The 20,538-nt window shown below is 44.1% G+C and overlaps 1 protein-coding gene across 1 annotated transcript in view; it reads left to right on the top strand.

The window, feature by feature from the left end:
- SMCHD1 (structural maintenance of chromosomes flexible hinge domain containing 1) overlaps positions 1-20,538 on the top strand; it is a 457,067-nt gene that overhangs the window by 412,441 nt on the left and 24,088 nt on the right. Inside the window, exon 43 of the mRNA XM_069731150.1 lies at positions 12,033-12,130. Within this exon, the coding sequence (XP_069587251.1) occupies positions 12,033-12,130 (98 nt within the window). The remainder of the gene's footprint in view (positions 1-12,032; positions 12,131-20,538) is intronic.

The raw sequence follows: 20,538 nt of genomic DNA, 5'->3' as shown, positions 1-20,538 counted from the left end.
CGTTTTTATTAGTACCATTTTCGGGCACTTTACATTTTTTGATCGCTTTCTATTCCAATTTTTGGGAGACAGCATGAACAAAAACCATCAATTCAGGGATTGCTTTTTGTTTTTTTGTGTTTTTTTTATACCGTTCGCTGTGTGGTAAAATTGGTAAGGCAGCTTTATTCTTCAGGTCAGTATGATTATAGCCATACCCAATTTATACAGTTTTTTTTTTTATGTTTTGGCGCTTTTAGACAATAAAAACTATTTTATAGAAAAAAATATTATTTTTGCATTGCTTTAGTCTGAGAGCTGTAACTTTATTTTTCTGCTGATGGAGCTGTATCACGGCTTGCTTTTTTGCGGTACAAGATGACGTTTTCAGCTGTACTAATTTTATTTATATTCATCTTTTTGATCTTGTTTTATTGCACTTTTTGTTCGGCGGCATCATGATAAAGCATTGTTTTGCCTCGTTTTTGATTGTTTTTTTTTGCGGTGTTTATTTAAGGGGTTAACTACTGTGACTGTTTTTTAGAGCAGCTCATTATAGGGAACCTGTCACCCCGTTTTTCAATATGAGCTAAAAATAGGGTTAAATAGGGCCTGAGCTGTGCTTTACAATAGTGCCTTTATTGTCCCCAGAATCCCCACCTTTGCTGCCAAAAATACCATAGTAAAGTCGCCGTTTTCGCCTGTCAATCATGCTGGTCTGGTCAAATGGGTGTTAAGAAATCACTGTTTCTCCCCCCACTCCTCGGCGTGTCTGATGTAAGTTGATCTGTGAATCACACAGATCGCGCTCTTTTTTTGAAGTTACAAAGTGCATTCGGCTCTTGAGCCTGCACAGTATGCTTTGCCCAACTGCGGGCAAAGCCGAAAACCATTAGTGCGCATGCGCCCGGAACTATGTCCCGGAAGCATTTTGCTGTGTTCCGGGACATAGTGCGCTGGTGCATGCGCACTAATGGTTTTCGGATTTGCCCGCAGTTGGGCAAAGCATACTGCGCAGGCGCAAGAGCCGAATGCACTGCATAACTTCAAAAAAAGAGCGCGATCTGTGCGATTCACAGATCGACTTACGTCAGACACGCCGAGGAGTGGGGGGAGAAATAGTGATTTCACAACGCCCATTTGACCAGACCAGCGTGATTGACAGGCGAAAACGGCGACTTTACTAAGATATTTGGGCAGCAAAGGTGGGGATTCTGGGGACAATAAAGGCACTATTGTAACGCACAGCTCAGGCCCTATTTAACCCTATTTTTAGCTCATATTGAAAAAACGGGGTGACAGGTTCCCTTTATGGACACAGCGATACCAAACGTGTACTTTTATTGTTTATTGGAAAAATAATTTTCTTTTTTTTGTTCTTTATTTGGGGATTTTTTTTAAAAATATCTTTACTTTAAAAAATTTGACAGCAGCATCAGAGGGGTTAAATGACCGCTACCGGTGCTAGCATCGATCGTGAGCGTTGCTGCGGGGTGTCCGCACTCACACATAGCTGACACCCGCACCTGATTGCCGCAGCGCTAGAGTGCGGTCGCGTGATCGCAGCGCCATACATATACTACTGTGGCAGTGCAATATACTACAATATACGACGTGGCTATGTTATATACTACGTGGCTCTGCTATATACTATGTCGCTGACCAATATACTACGTGCCTGTGCAATACACTACGTAGCTGTGCAATACACTATGTGGCTATGTTATATACTACGTGGCTGTGTTATATACTACGTACGCTGTTACATACTACGTAGCTCAGCTATATACTACGTTGGTTGTGTTATATACTACATCACTGTGCAATATAGTACGTAGCCTGTGCTATATACTACCTACATATTCTAGAATACCCGATACGTTAGAATCGGGCCACCATCTAGTATATATATATTGTGAGGCAGTGACCCCTGTTACAGCTAGGGGGCACTGTATGTGTTTTCCAGAATGTGCAAGGAAGCGTAGTGAGGCCATGAGGGCGTACTACAGACACAGCTGTGGCTGTAATTAGAATAGTGAAGCAGCGACTGATTAAAAAGCCCTGTAGTACTGGGGGAGGTGTGTTGTGAATTCTGCTTTTGGGCTCCCTCCGGTGGTTGTAGGTGGTAATGCAGTTGTCCCTGGGCTGCAGTCTTGGTCAGGTGTATCTGCTGATTGCAATTCTGACTGGGGTATTTAGGTTTGCAGGATTCATTAGTCCTTGCCAGTTGTCAATGGTTTTGGGAGGTGTTGGACCTCTGTCTGGTTTCTCCTGCTTAGCTGCCAATTCAGCAAAGATAAGTGTCTGTTTTTTTTTTTCCTTGGCACACATGCTGTGTGCTGGATTTTTGATTGTATTTCTGCTCTGTGTGTAGGATTCTCTGGAGTTGCAGATATATGTTCCACGTCTTTAGATAGATGGAGGAATTTTTTGTATAATCTGCTGTGGATATTTTTGGAAGGGTTTTATACTGACCGCACAGTATTCTGTCCTATCCTTTCCTATTTTAGCTAGAGTGGCCTCTTTTGCTAAATCCTGTTTTCTGCCTGTGTGTGTCTTTCCTCTCCTAATCACAGTCAATATTCGTGGGGGGCTGCCTGTCCTTTGGGGTTCTTCTCTGAGGCAAGATAGTATTCCTATTTCCATCTATAGGGGTATTTAGTCCTCCGGCTGTGACGAGGTGTCTAGGGTTTGTTAGGCACACCCCACGGTTACTTCTAGTTGCGGTGTTAGATCAGGATTTGCGGTCAGTACAGTTACCACCTACTCCAGTGAAAGTTATTCATGCGGCTCCAAGGTCACCGGATCATAACAGGTGTGTCAGTGTGTTCTTGGAAGCAGACAGGGCAATTGTCTGCAGAGCTCTCTCTCTGTGTGGAGCAGCACAGAGGCAAAAGGAACCAGAGAGACTGACACCCTGCGTCTTGGGCTGTCTTATTTGTACCGGGCTGCACTCCAGAGGATAAAGAGTGCAGTGCGCTGAGTGAGTACAGAGACTTGTTACCGGTGCGGTCACCCAGGGATACTGGACAGAGGGAAGTTCGGCCTGTGTATTGACTGCGTCATATAGCCATGCATTATTAATGCACTGTATGAAGAAGCCGTATACTATATTGACTGTGTGAGTTAACACAATAAAAGAACGTTTTGTGTGAACTTGCTTGGGTCACTGAAGTTTCACTGTGTATGGTCCTACCGCTGCATCACATATGGTGGAGAATGCGGGCATGTGAACTGAGGCATACCCAAAGCGTGCTGCATGTCAATGATTAAGCCTGCAAAGCTACAGTTTAAGCCAGCTGATAAAATGGAGGCGCTTTTGAAGCTGTTCGCTTGCTCACAGCAGCAGCAGCAAGAGGCGCTGCAGTTGCAGCGGCAACAGTTGGAGCTACAAAAACAGCAACAGCAGCAGACTACTGAATTGTTGATGCAGCAGTTCGCGGCTATGCGAGAGGCAGGTCCACCAGGGGCAGCATTCCGGTCTGAGGCTCGGTACAAGGTTCAGTCAGCGCTGAGGAAGATGGAGCCTGAGGACGACATGGAGGCTTTTCTCACCATCTTTGAACGTACTGCGGAGCGGGAGAGCTTGCCGGTGACTCAGTGGGCTGAGGTGGTGTCTAATTTCCTGACGGGAGATGCCCAGAAAGCCTTCATAGACCTCAGTCGGGACGATGCCCTGGACTATGGGAAGCTGAAAGGTGAGATCCTTGCTAGACTGGGGGTTAATACATATGTGCAGGCCCAACGGGTGTTCCAGTGGTCCTTTTCCGAGACGCGCCCTGCCTTATCTCAGGCGCATGACTTGCTGCAACTGGTTAAAAAATGGCTTCAGCCTGAGACATTAACCCCGTTCCAGTTGGTAGAGAGGGTGGTGGTTGACCGCCTGGTGAGAGCTCTGCCAGCAGCCATACAGCGTTGGGTGGGACAAGGGGACCCAGGCAGTCTTGATGAAGTGGTGGGACTGGTAGAGCGATATACAGCCACTCAGGACTTTATACAGGACACTGCTCCATTTCGGCTGTCACGTAAGGTTTCCCCAGCCCAGGAGCCGGGGAAAACTAAATCGGCTCCTGGGCACAGTCGTGCCACAGTGATCAGGTGTTGGCGCTGCCAAGGGCCTGGCCATGTGGCTGCTAACTGCCCGTTGGTGTCTGAACCCATGGACTGCAGGTATCGTCGCCATATTTCCATGTATGCTCAGCCAGTCGGTACCACCACTACAGGCACCGCCGATAGCAAACCCCAGCTGTGCCAGGTACTTGTGAATGGGTGCCGAACAGAGGCTCTCCTGGACACGGGGAGTAAAGTGACTCTGGTTCATCGTTCCCTTGTTGCTGGGGACAACACCAATGGACAGAAAGTGGAGGTGATGGGTATCCATGGGGAAATCCGGGAGTACCCGACCGCGGAGGTCAATGTTTCTACACCATGTGGAGACATTAGACATGTGGTGGGAGTGGCAAAGACCCTTCCCTATGGGACTGTGTTGGGAAGAGATTTCCCCCTGTTTTGGTCTCTGTGGGAGACCAGGGTAAACCCTCTCATGGGAAAAGTTATACCGGGTGCAGAACCCAAAGATGTTGAAATATCTGCCATAGGGGTCGCCAACCTAGGGACAGAGTGTAATCCCGATAGGCTCCCCTTAGAGGTAATGGCAGTAGAGGTTGTGGAGACCCCATTGAACCCTGAGCTGGAGGTGTTCCCTGGTAAGGTTGGGACAGCTCTGGTCCAGGGGCTCTTTCGGAGACGCAGATATAAAAGACGCAGGTATGAGAAGAGCCGAGAGTGTACGATCGCAGAGGCGACTGGGGACGTGCGCACGAGGAACCCTCTGGCACCGGTCAAGGAAGGGGCCGGGGGCCAGACTAAATTTAATAGAGTGCTTGCTAGACAGCATTGTCGGGAGGCTCCGGATCGGGTGCGGCGTAGTACAGATATATGCCCAGAGTTGCCAGCGCGGTCCGTGGCGTTTCAGCGTGATATAGTCACTGAGGCACGGGTAAGGGTACAGAGGAAGCGGTACCAGGGGCCCGAAAGCAGATACTTAGGTGACAGGATGACCCGTGGGGTTAGTGAACCTGAAGTAAACAAAGTAAAGACCACCCAAAATTGGCCCAAATCTGCGGTTAATCAGAAAAGAGGGTTTGGATTCTGCAATGGAGATCAGGGTGGGTGGTCCCGTAATGAAATGTGGAGGAGAAACACAAAGGGGAGGGATGCGTGCGTTGAGCGATGGTTCCGGTCCCTACTTTGGTTTCTTAATGTAGTGAGCGGGGATGTCAGGGGGGCATACCGATGCCCTGTCTTTCGCCCTTACCGGGTAACAAATGTTCAACCCCACAGGTATGAACAGGGGGGGGGGATATGTGAGGCAGTGACCCCTGTTACAGCTAGGGGGCGCTGTATGTGCTCTCCAGAATGTGCAAGGAAGCGTAGTGAGGCCATGAGGGCGTCCTACAGACACAGCTGTGGCTGTAATTAGAATAGTGAAACAGCGACTGATTAAAAAGCCCTGTAGTACTGGGGGAGGTGTGTCAGTGTGTTCTTGGAAGCAGACAGGGCAGTTGTCTGCAGAGCTCTCTCTCTGTGTGGAGCAGCACAGAGGCTTAAGGAACCAGAGAGACTGACACCCTGCATCTTGGGCTGTCTTATGTGTACCCGGCTGCACTCCAGAGGATAAAGAGTGCAGTGCGCTGAGTGAGTACAGAGACTTGTTACCTGCGTGCGGTCACCCAGGGTAACTGGACAGAGGGAAGTTCGGCCGGTGTATTGACTGCGTCATATAACCATGCATTATTAATGGACTGTATGAAGAAGCCGTATACTATATTGTGTGTGAGTTAACACAATAAAAGAACGTTTTGTTTGAACTTGCTTGGGTCACTGCCGTTTCACTGTGTATGGTCCTACCGCTGCATCACATTATATATATATATATATATATATATATATATATATATATATATGATGTGTGTGTGTGTATACTGTGTGTGTGTGTATGTATATATATATATATATATATATATATATATATATATATATATATATATATATATATATATAATAGAGTATGACGGCACCAGGATAGGTGGTTTTAGATGGCCTTCAAGTGAGCAATTTGCTGCAACAATCAAAGTCTCTCATGGCAATCGGACCAGTGGTGGACTACAATTGAGCTGTGGTGCTCTACCAAACAGTAATTCGTATTGAACATCCAAAGAAAAAAGAAAAGGTGGCACTCACCGAGGGATGTATTAAAAATCCTTTACGCTTCCGTTGAAGCGCATCGTGTGCAAAACTGCCGTTGTCCGGTTCACTCCCTGCACCCTCTCGTTTTACCTGCGGCCTGAAAGGCATGTCCTTACTCCGATATATGGAAGAATAAAGGATTTTTAATACATCGCTTGGTGAGTGCCACCTTTTCTTTTTTCTTCGGATGTTCAATACTTATTACTGTTTGGTAGAGCACCACAGCGCGATTGTAGTCCACCGTTGGTGGGGGATGTGTATATATATATACCGTATATACTCGAGTATAAGCCGAGATTTTCAGCCCAAATTTTTGGGCTGAAAGTGCCCCCCTCGGCTTATACTCGAGTCACGGTAGCGGTGGGGTCGGCGGGTGAGGGCGCTGAGGCATACTTACCTAGTCCCAGCGATCCTCGCGCTGTCCCTGCCGTCCCACGGGCTTCGGCGCTGCAGCTTCTTCCTCTCTTCAGCGGTCACGTGGGACCGCTCATTACAGAAATGAATAAGCGGCTCCACCTCCCATAGGGACGGAGCCGCTTATTCATTTCTCTAATCAGCGGTGCCGGTGACCGCTGATGGAGAAAGAAGCTGCGGCACCGAAGACCAGGCAGAGGGACAGCGCGAGGATCGCCAGGACTAGGTGAGTATGTTATTCACCTGTCCACGTTCCAGCCGCCGGGCGTCGCTCCATCTTCCCGGCGTCTCCATCTTCCCGGCGTCTGCACTCTGACTGTTCAGGTCAAAGGGCGCGATGACGCATACAGTGTGCGCGGCGCCCTCTGCCTGATCAGTCAGAGCAGAGACGCCGGGAAGATGGAGGCGCCGGAACGAGACGCCGGGAGCTGCAATCAAGGGAGGTGAGTATGTGTTTTTTTTTTTTTTATTGCAGCAGTAGCAGCGGCAGAACAGATTAATGTGGAGCATCTATGGGGCACAATGAACGGTGCAGAGCACCGTATATGGAGCACATCTATGGGGCACAGTGAACGGTGCAGAGCACCGTATATGGAGCACATCTATGGGGCACAGTGAACGGTGCAGAGCACCGTATATGGAGCACATCTATGGGGCACAGTGAACGGTGCAGAGCACCGTATATGGAGCACATCTATGGGGCACAGTGAACGGTGCAGAGCACCGTATATGGAGCACATCTATGGGGCACAGTGAACGGTGCAGAGCACCGTATATGGAGTACATCTATGGGGCACAGTGAACGGTGCAGAGCATCGTATATGGCACACCTATGGGGCACAGTGAACGGTGCAGAGCACCGTATATGGCACAGCTAGGGGGCACAGTGAACGGTGCAGAGCACTGTATATGGCACAGCTATGGGGCACAGTGAACGGTGCAGAGCACTATATGGGGCACAGCTATGGGGAAATATGAACGGTGTAGAGCACTATATGGCACAACTATGGGGAAATAATTATCTATTTTTATTTTTGAAATTCACCTGTAAATGCTGCATTTCCACCCTAGGCTTATACTCGAGTCAATAAGTTTTCCCAGTTTTTTGTGGCAAAATTAGGGGGGTCGGCTTATACTCGGGTCGGCTTATACTCGAGTATATACGGTATATATATATATATAACCCACCTCTTCAAGGAAGCTTACAGTCTGTAATGACCACACGGCCACCTCAACACCATCGGAGCTACTGCACCCCTCGACCTACTGTCTCCTTCCCCATAATCCTGTAGAATGTAAGCCCGCAAGGGCAGGGTCCTCTCCCCTCTGTACCTGTCTGTCATTGTTAGTTTGTTTACTGTAAGTGATAATTGTATTTTGATGTAACCCCTTCTCATGTACAGCACCATGGAATTAATGGTGCTATATAAATAAGTAAATAATAATAATATATATATGTGTATGTATGTATATGTGTATATATATATATATATATATATATATATATATATATATATATATATATATATATATATATATATACAATATGAAGTAATACTCACTGCTTGAGAAAGGCTCATTCAGAGCCGAAACGTCGCACAGAGACATGGGTTGAATAAATCCTGCATATTATCTAAAAGAATATGGAGTGCTGCCTGTTTTTGTGAAATATATGGACTGAAGACAACCAGTGGATGGGCTGTCTGGGGGCCTTGCACCCAAAGATAAGTAAAGGATTTGTGCTGTTCCACTTTTGTATTAGTGTATATATATATATATATATATATATATACACATGTATATACAGTCCTGGCCAAAAGTATTGACATCCCTGCAATCCTGTCAGATAATACCCAGTTTCTTCCTGAAAATGATTGAAAACACAAATTCTTTGGTATTATTATCTTCATTTAATTTGTCTTAAATGAAAAAACACAAAAGACAATGAAGCAAAAAGCAAAACATTGATCATTTCACACAAAACTCCAAAAATAGGCCAGGCAAAAGTATTGGCACCCTCAGACTAATACTTGGTTGCACAACCTTTAGCCAAAATAACTGCGACCAACCGCTTCCGGTAACCATCAATGAGTTTCTTTCAATGCTCTGCTTGAATTTTAGACCATTCTTCTTTGGTAAACTGCTCCAGGTCCCTGATATTTGAACGGTGCCTTCTCCAAACTGCCATTTTAGATCTCTCCACAGGTGTTCTATGGGAATCAGGTCTGGACTCATTGCTGGCCACCTTAGAAGTCTCCGTTGCTTTGTCTCAAACCATTTTCTAGTGCTTTTTGAAGTGTGTTTTTGGTCATTGTCCTGCTGGAAGACCCATGACCTCTGAGGGAGACCCAGCTTTCTCACACTGGACCCTACATTATTCTGCAAAATTTGTTGGTAGTCTTCAGACTTCATTATGCCATGCACACGGTCAAGCAGTCCAGTGCCAGAGGCAGCAAAGCAATCCCAAAACATCAGGGAACCTCCGCCATTTTTTACTGTATGGACCGTGTTCTTTTCTTTGAATGCCTCTTTTTTTCTCCTGTAAACGCTATGTTGATGCCTTTGCCCAAAAAGCTCTACCTTTGTCTCATCTGACCAGAGAACGTTCTTCCAAAACGTTTTAGGCTTTTTCAGGTAAATTTTGGCAAACTCCAGCCTGGCTTTTTTATGTCTCGGGGTAAGTGGGGTCTTCCTGGGTCTCCTACCATACAGTCCCATTTCATTCAGACGCCAACGGATAGTACAGGTTGACACTGTTCTACCCTCGGACTGCAGGGCAGCTTGAACTTGTTTAGATGTTAAGGTACCTTCACACATAACGATATCGTTAACGATATCGTTGCTTTTTGTGACGTAGCAACGATATCGTTAAGGAAATCGTTCTGTGTGACAGCGACCAACGATCAGGCCCCTGCTGGGAGATCGTTGGTCGCTGAGGAAAGTCCAGAACTTTATTTCGTCGCTGGACTCCCTGCAGACATCGCTGGATCGGCGTGTGTGACACCGATCCAGCGATGTCTTCACTGGTAACCAGGGTAAACATCGGGTTACTAAGCGCAGGGCCGCGCTTAGTAACCCGATGTTTACCCTGGTTACCAGCGTAAAAGTAAAAAAAAAAAAACACTACATACTTACCTACCGCTGTCTGTCCCCGACGCTCTGCTTCTCTGCACTCCTCCTGCACTGGCTGTGAGCGTCGGTCAGCCGGAAAGCAGAGCGGTGACGTCACCGCTCTGCTTTCCGGCCGCTGTGCTCACAGCCAGTACAGGAGGAGTGCAGAGAAGCAGAGCGCCGGGGACAGACAGCGGTAGGTAAGTATGTAGTGTTTGTTTTTTTTACTTTTACGCTGGTAACCAGGGTAAACATCGGGTTACTAAGCGCGGCCCTGCGCTTAGTAACCCGATGTTTACCCTGGTTACCCGGGGACCTCGGGATCGTTGGTCGCTGGAGAGCTGTCTGTGTGACAGCTCTCCAGCGACCAAACAGCGATGCTGCAGCGATCTACATCGTTGTCGGTATCACTGCAGCGTCGCTGAGTGTGAAGGTACCTTTAGTCGAGGTTCTTTATCCAACATCCGCACAATCTTGCGTTGAAATCTGTCAATTTTTTTTTTCCGTCCACATCTAGGGAGGTTAGCCACAGTGCCATGTTCTTTAAACTTCTTGATGACACTGCACACAGTAGACACAGGAACATTCAGGTCTTTGGAGATGGACTTGTAGCCTTGAGATTGCTCATGCTTTCTCACAATTTGGTTTCTCAAGTCCTCAGGCAGTTCTTTGGTCTTCTTTCTTTTCTCCATGCTCAATGTGGTACACACAAGGACACAGGACAGAGGTTGAGTCAACTTTAATCCATGTCAACTGGCTGCAAGCGTGATTTAGTTATTGCCCACACCTGTTAGGTGCCACAGGTAAGTTACAGGTGCTGTTAATTACACAAATTAGAGAAGCATCACATGATTTTTCGAACAGTGTCAATACTTTTGTCCACCCCCTTTTTATGTTTGGTGTGGAATTATATCCAATTTGTCTTTAGGACAATTCTTTTTGTGTTTTTTTTCATTTAAGACAAATTAAATGAGGATAATACCAAACAATTTGTGTTTGCAATCATTTTCAGGAAGAAAATGAGTATTATCTGACAGAGTTGCAGGGGTGTCAATACTTTTGGCCATGACTGTGTGTATATATATATATATATATATATATATATATATATATATATTATTATAGTGTGTGTTTATATATTTATTTATTTTTATACAAAATTCAACCATTTTCCCAAAATAACAGAAATGTTAAGTAACTACATATCCAAAAATCCTGTGCGTTTGAGAGCTGCTCTGGTGAGTGTTTTGTTAAGGTTCAAAGAATTGTGATGAATAAATAAATGCTCACACTAAAATTGAATACAACTAAAAAACCTCCAATCAACATATGTAGGCCTAGGAAGATCTCTCATCTTTGAAGATAAGTGTAAAGTGTACACTAAATGTAAATTCCTTTGTTTAGACTGACCATTTGGAACAATTGACATGTGGCTGGACAAGTTTTCAATTAGCTTTCTGCTATACCCTAAATACATATATACTGTATATTATATAACAAAACCAATCAATATCTCTATCATTCATATCAATTAATTGGAGTGTTGAAATCCTATTAAAAATATATATCATACTACACAGTGGGGCATGGTCAGATAGATGTAAACGTTGACTAGTAAAAAATGAATAAAAAGCTAAATTTGCAAAACACATATGTTGTATATATATATATGTATGGAGTTTCCCTAACTATTTTTGTAGCACAGCCCAATTCACCTTAATGTCATTAAGCTGTAATACTAGATGACTTTATGCTAAAAAGAAAAAAAAAAGATAAATCCAGTAATATCTCTACATGGCCAGTCTATTCCTTTCCTTACTGTGAAATCAGTGTTTGAATTGATAGGCTATAGATATTAAGCCTATGTCACTCCAGATCTATTTCTCGCCCAGGGCTGCCTCCTCCTGCTGGACTGTCCCTATGCTGTTTGACTTCAGGCAAATGTGTCATCAGTCAAGCAAAAATGGGTAAAGATTAAAGCTGGAGTGACAGGCTTAATATATACAGTCTCATTTACACATTTCTCAGTAATGGAAGAATAAATTGGTCATGTAAAGTTATTGCTGGACTTGACTTTGAGCAGAATTGTACCCCTCCATTTATATGCACAATTCTCTTTCAAAGGTTGCCTGTAAGTATTATTCTGTAATCAGTAATATCATTTATTCTTTCAAGTGTTAATTACGAATTTTGGATTGTGTAAACTTGACATTGCTTACTTTTTATATAGATGAATCAGTATTGTCCACTTATTCAGAGCTTGTTATATTTCTTTGAAGGCCTCTACCACACATACGTTTCTTTGAAGCTTCTGGTAATCCAGTCTACGCTAGGGATCTCCTGGTGTTCCCAGAAAGCAAAGAGGAGTGTGAAACAGGTACCATTTTGTTATACTTGCACATAAATGTGATCTCATAGTTATTTTATGATATTATTACATAATGATTTTTGTTTTTGCATGTTTATGAAACAAACAGTTTTGTAGAAATTTTGCAGAGAACAGTAGTGTTAATTTCCTTCCATCTTAAGCAAGCCGAGAAGGCAAGACTTTATCTTTGTCACCTGCACCCAGATGGTACAATGGGGGACACTATTTTGTAGACCATGCAGTAGGTAATATATTTTGTTAAAAAATGTTTGTTTTTTCCCCTTATTCCTGGTATAATATTTCCTCTAATTGTCTAGAATCTCTTCAGTCTCTAACTAAAAGATGACTGAAATTTGTGAATTTCTCAATGAAGGAGCATAAATGGTTCCTTCTGCTACAATCCCATCCTCGTACAGTAGTCTCTCCTCTTATATATAGGCACCAAACAACCACTTTAATTAAAATCAAACACAAACTTGTAGGTTGAAGAGTGAGGGATATGTACTGGTAAGTATGGGAGACATCATAGCACTTACAACCTTTCATTGTGAAGCTGAACTTAAGAAAAACTGACAGTCCATGTAGAGATGGAGCCTACTGATGTCAAACTGTTGAAAGTTGCATCTCACTTACCATACTTACCATACTAAGGTGATGAGATTATATATAAATTAAGGACACACTGCTGGTGACATGAGTATCGAACATGTCACCATTTTTCTAAGTATATTTTTAAAGGTGCTATTGACATGAAATTCTCACCAGATGTCTGTAACAACCCATCCAATCCATATGGGCAAATAAATTCAGCCATAAATTAAGTTATGTAAAACAAAGATAACAGGTAAAAAATATTAAATACGCTTACTGAATTTGATTTAACACTTCGTACAAAAACCTTTGTTGGTAATGACTGCTGCAAAACTCCTCCTGTATGGGGAAACTAGTTGCATGCATTTCTCAAGTGTGATTATCTCCCATTCTTCTGCGCAATCTTCAAATCCAATAGGTTCCATGGACTTCTTCTATGAACTCTTGAGTGTCATAGAGAAAACTCTCACAGTGCAAGTGGCGTTCAATTTTCTTTTAAAAGAAAAAATAATACACAGTACCTTTTATAGGTAAGGAGTTAGTGTTTTTCTTTTGCAAAAAAATAAGAATTATCGCCAGGTATCTTCTTAGCTAGCCCATTAGGGGAGCGTACGTCTCAGTGTTAGTGACAATACAAAAGATCTAACCCCGGCACACTCCAAAACGTGAAGACAGAACTGTTGCTTTCAAATTTTTTTTAATATATCTTGTGCAAAAGAGAATGGTTTCCAACGTTTCGGCTCAGGTACGAGCCTTCGTCAGGAAGACAATCGTATGGTAGTTATATTGTATGTAAGTCCTGGGCTCTCAGATTGCCCTATGGAAGTCTGTCAAAAGTGGTCTTGATTGGCCAGCAGAATGGAATTAAATGAAACTGTTCACACCCATAGTGGACTATCCTTTATCAATTGCTAGGAATACAGATGTATTGAGGTAGACTTAGCCTTTGTATCTTTCAAAAGTAATGGATTGCACATAAAGTATTGTAAGAGGTAGTTAGACTACAGTGAGCCTTAGTCACTGTTCATAGGGAAGAATTGCAGCTGGCATGTGGCTCCCACCATGTGTCCTTGTTAGTGACCGCTTCAGTGTGGAGACAAGGAGCTCCGTGAATTCCTAGCAATTGATATCAAAGGACTGTCCACTAGGTGACACACACACACACTGCATACGCCGTACGCAGACTCTTGCGTGGTACCACCAGCAGAACACCGTCGCGAACATTACCGTATTTTTCGGACTATAAGACGCACCGTACCATAAGACGCACCCCAAATTTGGGGTGAAAATTGCAGAAAAAATATTTTTTATAAGATGAGGGTCCGTCTTATTGTCCGAATTTAAGATCTCTTACCTGAGGGCAGGCAGTGGCAGAGCAGGGTCACAGGAGGCATGGTGGTGGCAGAGGTGAGGTGATGCTGAGGTGCGGTGGGCGGAACGGCGTGCACCTGAGCAGGGTCCCATTCTGCTTAGGTGGGCGACGCCATGGCCTGGTGTCCATGGGGAGGTTGCGGCAGTGCTGTGGCGGCGGCAGATGTGCGGTCACATCCTCAGGTGGCGGCAGCCAGGGTCCCTTCCACATGTGAGGTGACGCCACGGCAGTATTGAAGGAGAGCAACAGATCTGGGTGAGTCACGGTTTTCCCGGTGGCGGCGGGCTTACCGGCATTGTGGCGGCGACAGAGGTGCGGGGATGATGTGGCGCGGTGACCGGTATGGCAGGGTCCCGTGCACATTTGAGGTGAATCCGTGGCCCGGTATTGAAGGAGAGCAGCAGAGGTGGGTGAGTTACGGTTGGCGGCGGCCATCTTCCTGAGGCCGCGCGTGCGCAGATTCAGTACTCTGCTTCCCAGGGCTTCAGGAAAATGGCCACGGGAGGCCGCGCGTGCGCAGATGGAGATCACGGCGGCCATTTTCCTGAAGCCGAGATCTCCATCTGCGAACTCCGCTTCAGGAAAATGGCCGCCGCGATCTCCATCTGCGCACGCGCGGCCTCCCGCGGCCATTTTCCTGAAGTACGAGGAAGCAGAAAACTCCATCTGCGCACGCGCGGCCTCAGGAAGATGGCCGCCGCCACCGGGAAAACCGTAACTCACCCAGCTCTGCTGCTCTCCTTCAATACCGGGCCACGGATTCAGCTCAAATGTGCACGGGACCCTGCTCACGCCATACCGGTCACCGCGCCACATCATCCCCGCACCTCTGTCGCCGCCACAATGCCGGTAAGCCTATGTTCCAACTATAAGACGCACCCCCCATTTTCCTCACAATTTTTTTGGGGGAAAAAGTGCGTCTTCTAGTCGGAAAAATACGGTAAGGCGCCGGAATCAGCCAAGTGATTCACTGACCTACGCCATTCTTGTACAGGAGGAGCACATAGCACATAGGGTAGACAGGTCAAAGAAGAGAGCACAGATGGGAGAAGTCAGCACATCGTGACATTACCGCCCTCCCGATGCAATAGCATCGGGCCTCCATCTAGTATATACAGTGCCTTGCGAAAGTATTCTGCTCCCTGGAACTTTTCAACCTTTTCCACATTTCATGCTTCAAACATAAAGATACCGAATGTAAATCTTTGATGAAGAATCAACAACAAGTGGAACACAATTGTGAAGTTGAATGAAATTTATTGGTTATTTTAAATTTTTGTGGAAATTCAAAAACTGAAAAGTGGGGCGTGCAATATTATTTGGCCCCTTTAATTTCAGTGCAGCAAACTCACTCCAGAAGTTTATTGTGGATCTCTGAATGATCCAATCTTGTCCTAAATGCCTAATGATGTAAAATATAATCCTCCTGTGTGTAATTAAGTCTCCGTATAAATGCACCTGCTCTGTGATAGTCTCAGGGTTCTGTTTTAAGCACAGTGAGCATCATGAAGACCAAGGAACACAACAGGCAGGTCCGTGATACTGTTGTGGAGAAGTTTAAAGCCGGATTTGGATACAAAATGATTTCCAAAACTTTAAACATCCCAAGGAGCACTGTGCAAGCGATCATATTGAAATGGAAGGAGTATCATACCACTTCAAATCTACCAAGACCCGGCCGTCCCTCTAAACTTTCATCTCAAACAAGAAGACTGATCAGAGATGCAGCCAAGAGGCCCATGATCACTCTGGATGAACTGCAGAGATCTACAGCTGAGGTGGGACAGTCTGTCCATAGGACAGCAATCAGTCGTACATTGCACAAATATGGTCTTTATGGAAGAGTGCCAAGAAGAAAGCCATTTCTCAAAAATATCCATAAAAAGTGTTGTTTAAAGTTTGCAACAAGCCACCTGGGAGACACACCAAACATGTGGAAGAAGGTGCTCTGGTCAGATGAAACCAAAATCAAACTTTTTGGCAACAATGCCAAACGATATGTTTGGCGTAAAGGCAACACAGCTCATCACCCTGAACATACCATCCCCACTGTCATACAAGGTGGTGGCAGCATCATGGCTTGGGTCTGTTTTTTTTCCAGCAGGGACAGGGAAGATGGTTAAAATTGATGGGAAGATGGATGAAGCCAAATCCTGGACCATTCTTGAAGAAAACCTGTTGGAATCTGCAAAAAACCTGAGACTGGGACTGAGATTTGTCTTCCAACAAGACAATGATCCCAAACATAAAGCAAAATCTACAATGGAATTGTTCACAAATAAACATATCCAGGTGTTAGAATGGCTAAGTCAAAGTCCAGACCTCAATCCAATCGAGAATCTGTGGAAAGAGCTGAAAACTGCTGTTCTCAAACAATCTCCATGAAACCTCACTGAGCTTGAGCTGTTTGCCAAGGGAGAATGGACAAGAATTTCAGTCTCTCGATGTACAAAACTGATAGAGACATACCCCAAACGACTTGCAGCTGTAATCACAGCAAAAGGTGATGTAACAAAGTATTAAGTTAAAGGGGCCGAATAATATTGCACGCCCCACTTTTCAGTTTTTGAATTTCCACAAAAGTGTAAAGTAACCAATAAATTTCGTTCAACTAAATAGTTGTGTTCCACTTGTTGTTGATTCTTCATCTTCACCAAAAATTTACATTTGGTATCTTTGTTTGAAGCATGATATGTGGGAAAAGGTTGAAAAGTTCCAGAGAGCCGAATACTTTTGCAAGGCACCGTGTGTATGTATATGTGTATGTATATATGTATATTATACATATATATATATATATATATATATATATACATATACATATATATACATATATATATATATACATATATATATATATATGTATGTATATATATATGTGTGTGTGTGTATATATATATATATATATATATATATATATATATATATATATATATATATATATATATATATATATATATATACACACACACATATACCGTATATACTCGAGTATAAGCCGACCCCCCCTAATTTTGCCACAAAAAACTGGGAAAACTTAATGATTCGAGTATAAGCCTAGGGTGGGAAATGTAGCAGCTACCAGTAAATGTCAGAGGTAAAAATAGATACCAATAAAAGTAAAGTTAATTGAGACATCAGTAGGTTGTTTTTGAATATCCATATTGAATCAGGAGCCCCATATAATGCTCCATAAAGTTTATGATTGCCCCATAAGATGCTCCATATGAAAATATGCCCCATATAATCCTGCATAAAGGTTAATAATGGCCCAATAAGATGCTCCATAGACATATTTGCCCAATATAATGCTGCACAAATGCTGATTATGGCCTATAAGATGCTCCATAAAGATATTTGCCCCATATAGTGCTGCACGAATGTTGATTATGGCCCAATACAGACACTTGCTCCATATAGTGCTGCACAAACGTTATGGCCCCATACAGTGCTGCACAAACGTTATCGCCCCATATAGACACTTGCCCCATATAGTACTGCACAAACGTTATGGTCCCATATAGACACTTGCCCCATATAGTACTGCACAAACGTTATGGCCCCATATAGACACTTGCCCCTTATAGTACTGCACAAACGTTATGGCCCCATACAGACACTTGCCCCATATAGTGCTGCACAAACGTTATGGCCCCATACAGACACTTGCCCCATATAGTGCTGCACAAACGTTATGGCCCCATACAGACACTTGCCCCATATAGTACTGCACAAACGTTATGGCCCCATACAGACACTTGCCCCATATAGTGCTGCACAAACGTTATGGCCCCATACAGTGCTGAACAAACGTTATGGCCCCATACAGTGCTGCACAAATGTTATCGCCCCATATAGTGCTGCACAAACGTTATGGCCCCTTATAGTGCTGCACAAACGTTATGGCCCCATAGATGCCCATACAGACACTTGCCCCATTTGCTGTGATAAAAAAAAAGTCACATACTCGCCTCTCTGTCGCTCAGGCCCCCGGCACTTTCAATATTCACGTGCTCCTCGTTCCGGTGCCGCTCCATCTTCAGCACTGCCGTTCAGGCTGAGGGCACGCACTAACTACGTCACCGCGCCCTCTGACTTGAGCACCACTGGTGAAGATGGAGCGGCGCTGGAACGAGGAGCAGGTGAGTATCGCGCAGCGCTCCCCTCCCCGTATACTTACCTGCTCCTGGCGCGGTGCAGTCCCTGGCTTCCCCAGCGCTGCAGCTTCTTCCTGTAGACACAAAAGAGAATAGTAAAACCAAAAACACTCAGTTTGAAAAAATGTTGCAGTAATCCGCAAGTGGTAGTAAAAGATGTAAAAAAACAGGGTATTTGGTTGATACGTTTTTTGCAAAAAATGTATACCAAGCTGCTCTACCAATCTTCACGGTATACCCTTATCAGAGCAGTCCTAACTAATGTATGCAATCCCTATCTGATGTATTTAAAAACCTGATCATCTGTATATAACCTGTGTGAACAGGGTTCAGAGAGGAAAAATCCATGTGTGCATACAGGGTAGAACAGCTATTGTGCAGATAGCCCAAGAGGAGTGGTGGAACTCCCCAGTCTTGTAGACACAAGAGAACAATTATGGAAACAGGAACACATGGGCTACTTGCACAGTGAACAAGTCTGTATGATCATGTTCACACACCACCAAGAAACCTGAAGACACAAAAGAGAATAGTAAAACCAAAAACACTCAGTTTGAAAAAATGTTGCAGTAATCCGCAAGTGCTAGTAAAAGATGTAAAAAACAGGGTATTTGGTTGATACGTTTTTTGCAAAAAATGTATACTAAGCTGCTCTACCAATCTTCACGGTATACCCTTATCAGAGCAGTCCTAACTAATGTATGCAATCCCTATCTGATGTATTTAAAAACCTGATCATCTGTATATAACCTGTGTGAACAGGGTTCAGAGAGGAAAAATCCATGTGTGCATACAGGGCAGAACAGCTTTTGTGCAGATAGCCCAAGAGGAGTGGTGGAACTCCCCAGTCTTGTAGACACAAGAGAACAATTATGGAAACAGGAACACATGGGCTACTTGCACAGTGAACAAGTCTGTATGATCATGTTCACACACCACCAAGAAACCTGAAGACACAAAAGAGAATAGTAAAACCAAAAACACTCAGTTTGAAAAAATGTTGCAGTAATCCGCAATTGCTAGTAAAACATGTAAAAAACAGGGTATTTGGTTGATACGTTTTTTGCAAAAAATGTATACTAAGCTGCTCTACCAATCTTCACGGTATACCCTTATCAGAGCAGTCCTAACTAATGTATGCAATCCCTATCTGATGTATTTAAAAACCTGATCATCTGTATATAACCTGTGTGAACAGGGTTCAGAGAGGAAAAATCCATGTGTGCATACAGGGTAGAACAGCTATTGTGCAGATAGCCCAAGAGGAGTGGTGGAACTCCCCAGTCTTGTAGACACAAGAGAACAATTATGGAAACAGGAACACATGGGCTACTTGCACAGTGAACAAGTCTGTATGCAGCTTAGTATACATTTTTTGCAAAAAACGTATCAACCAAATACCCTGTTTTTTACATCTTTTACTAGCACTTGCGGATTACTGCAACATTTTTTCAAACTGAGTGTTTTTGGTTTTACTATTCTCTTTTGTGTCTTCAGGTTTCTTGGTGGTGTGTGAACATGATCATACAGACTTGTTCACTGTGCAAGTAGCCCATGTGTTCCTGTTTCCTTCTTCCTGTAGTGAGCAGTCACCGTTACCGCTCATTACAGTAATGAATATGCGGCTCCACCTCTATGGGAGGTGGAGCCGCATATTCATTACTGTAATAACATACATAGTAACATAGTTAGTGAGGCCGAAAAAAGACATTTGTCCATCCAGTTCAGCCTATATTCCATCCTGATAAATCCCCAGATCTACGTCCTTCTACAGAACCTAATAATTGTATGATACAATATTGTTCTGCTCCAGGAAGACATCCAGGCCTCTCTTAAACCCCTCGACTGAGTTCACCATCACCACCTCCTCAGGCAAGCAATTCCAGATTCTCACTGCCCTAACAGTAAAGAATCCTCTTCTATGTTGGTGGAAAAACCTCCTCTCCTCCAGACGCAAAGAATGCCCCCTTGTGCCCGTCACCTTCCTTACTATAAACAGATCCTCAGCGAGATGTTTGTATTGTCCCCTTATATATTTATACATGGTTATTACATCGCCCCTCAGTTGTCTTTTTTCTAGACTAAATAATCCTAATTTCGCTAATCTATCTGGGTATTGTAGTTCTCCCATCCCCTTTATTAATTTTGTTGCCCTCCTTTGTACTCTCTCTAGTTCCATTATATCCTTCCTGAGCACCAGTGACCAAAACTGGACACAGTACTCCATGTGCGGTCTAACTATGGATTTGTACAGAGGCAGTATAATGCTCTCATCATGTGTATCCAGACCTCTTTTA

The sequence above is a fragment of the Ranitomeya imitator genome, chromosome 6, assembly GCF_032444005.1.
Source record: "Ranitomeya imitator isolate aRanImi1 chromosome 6, aRanImi1.pri, whole genome shotgun sequence".
Lineage (NCBI taxonomy): Eukaryota > Metazoa > Chordata > Amphibia > Anura > Dendrobatidae > Ranitomeya > Ranitomeya imitator.
The sequence above is the reverse complement of the archived record's forward strand: the minus strand, read 5'-3'. Positions and strand labels throughout refer to the sequence as shown.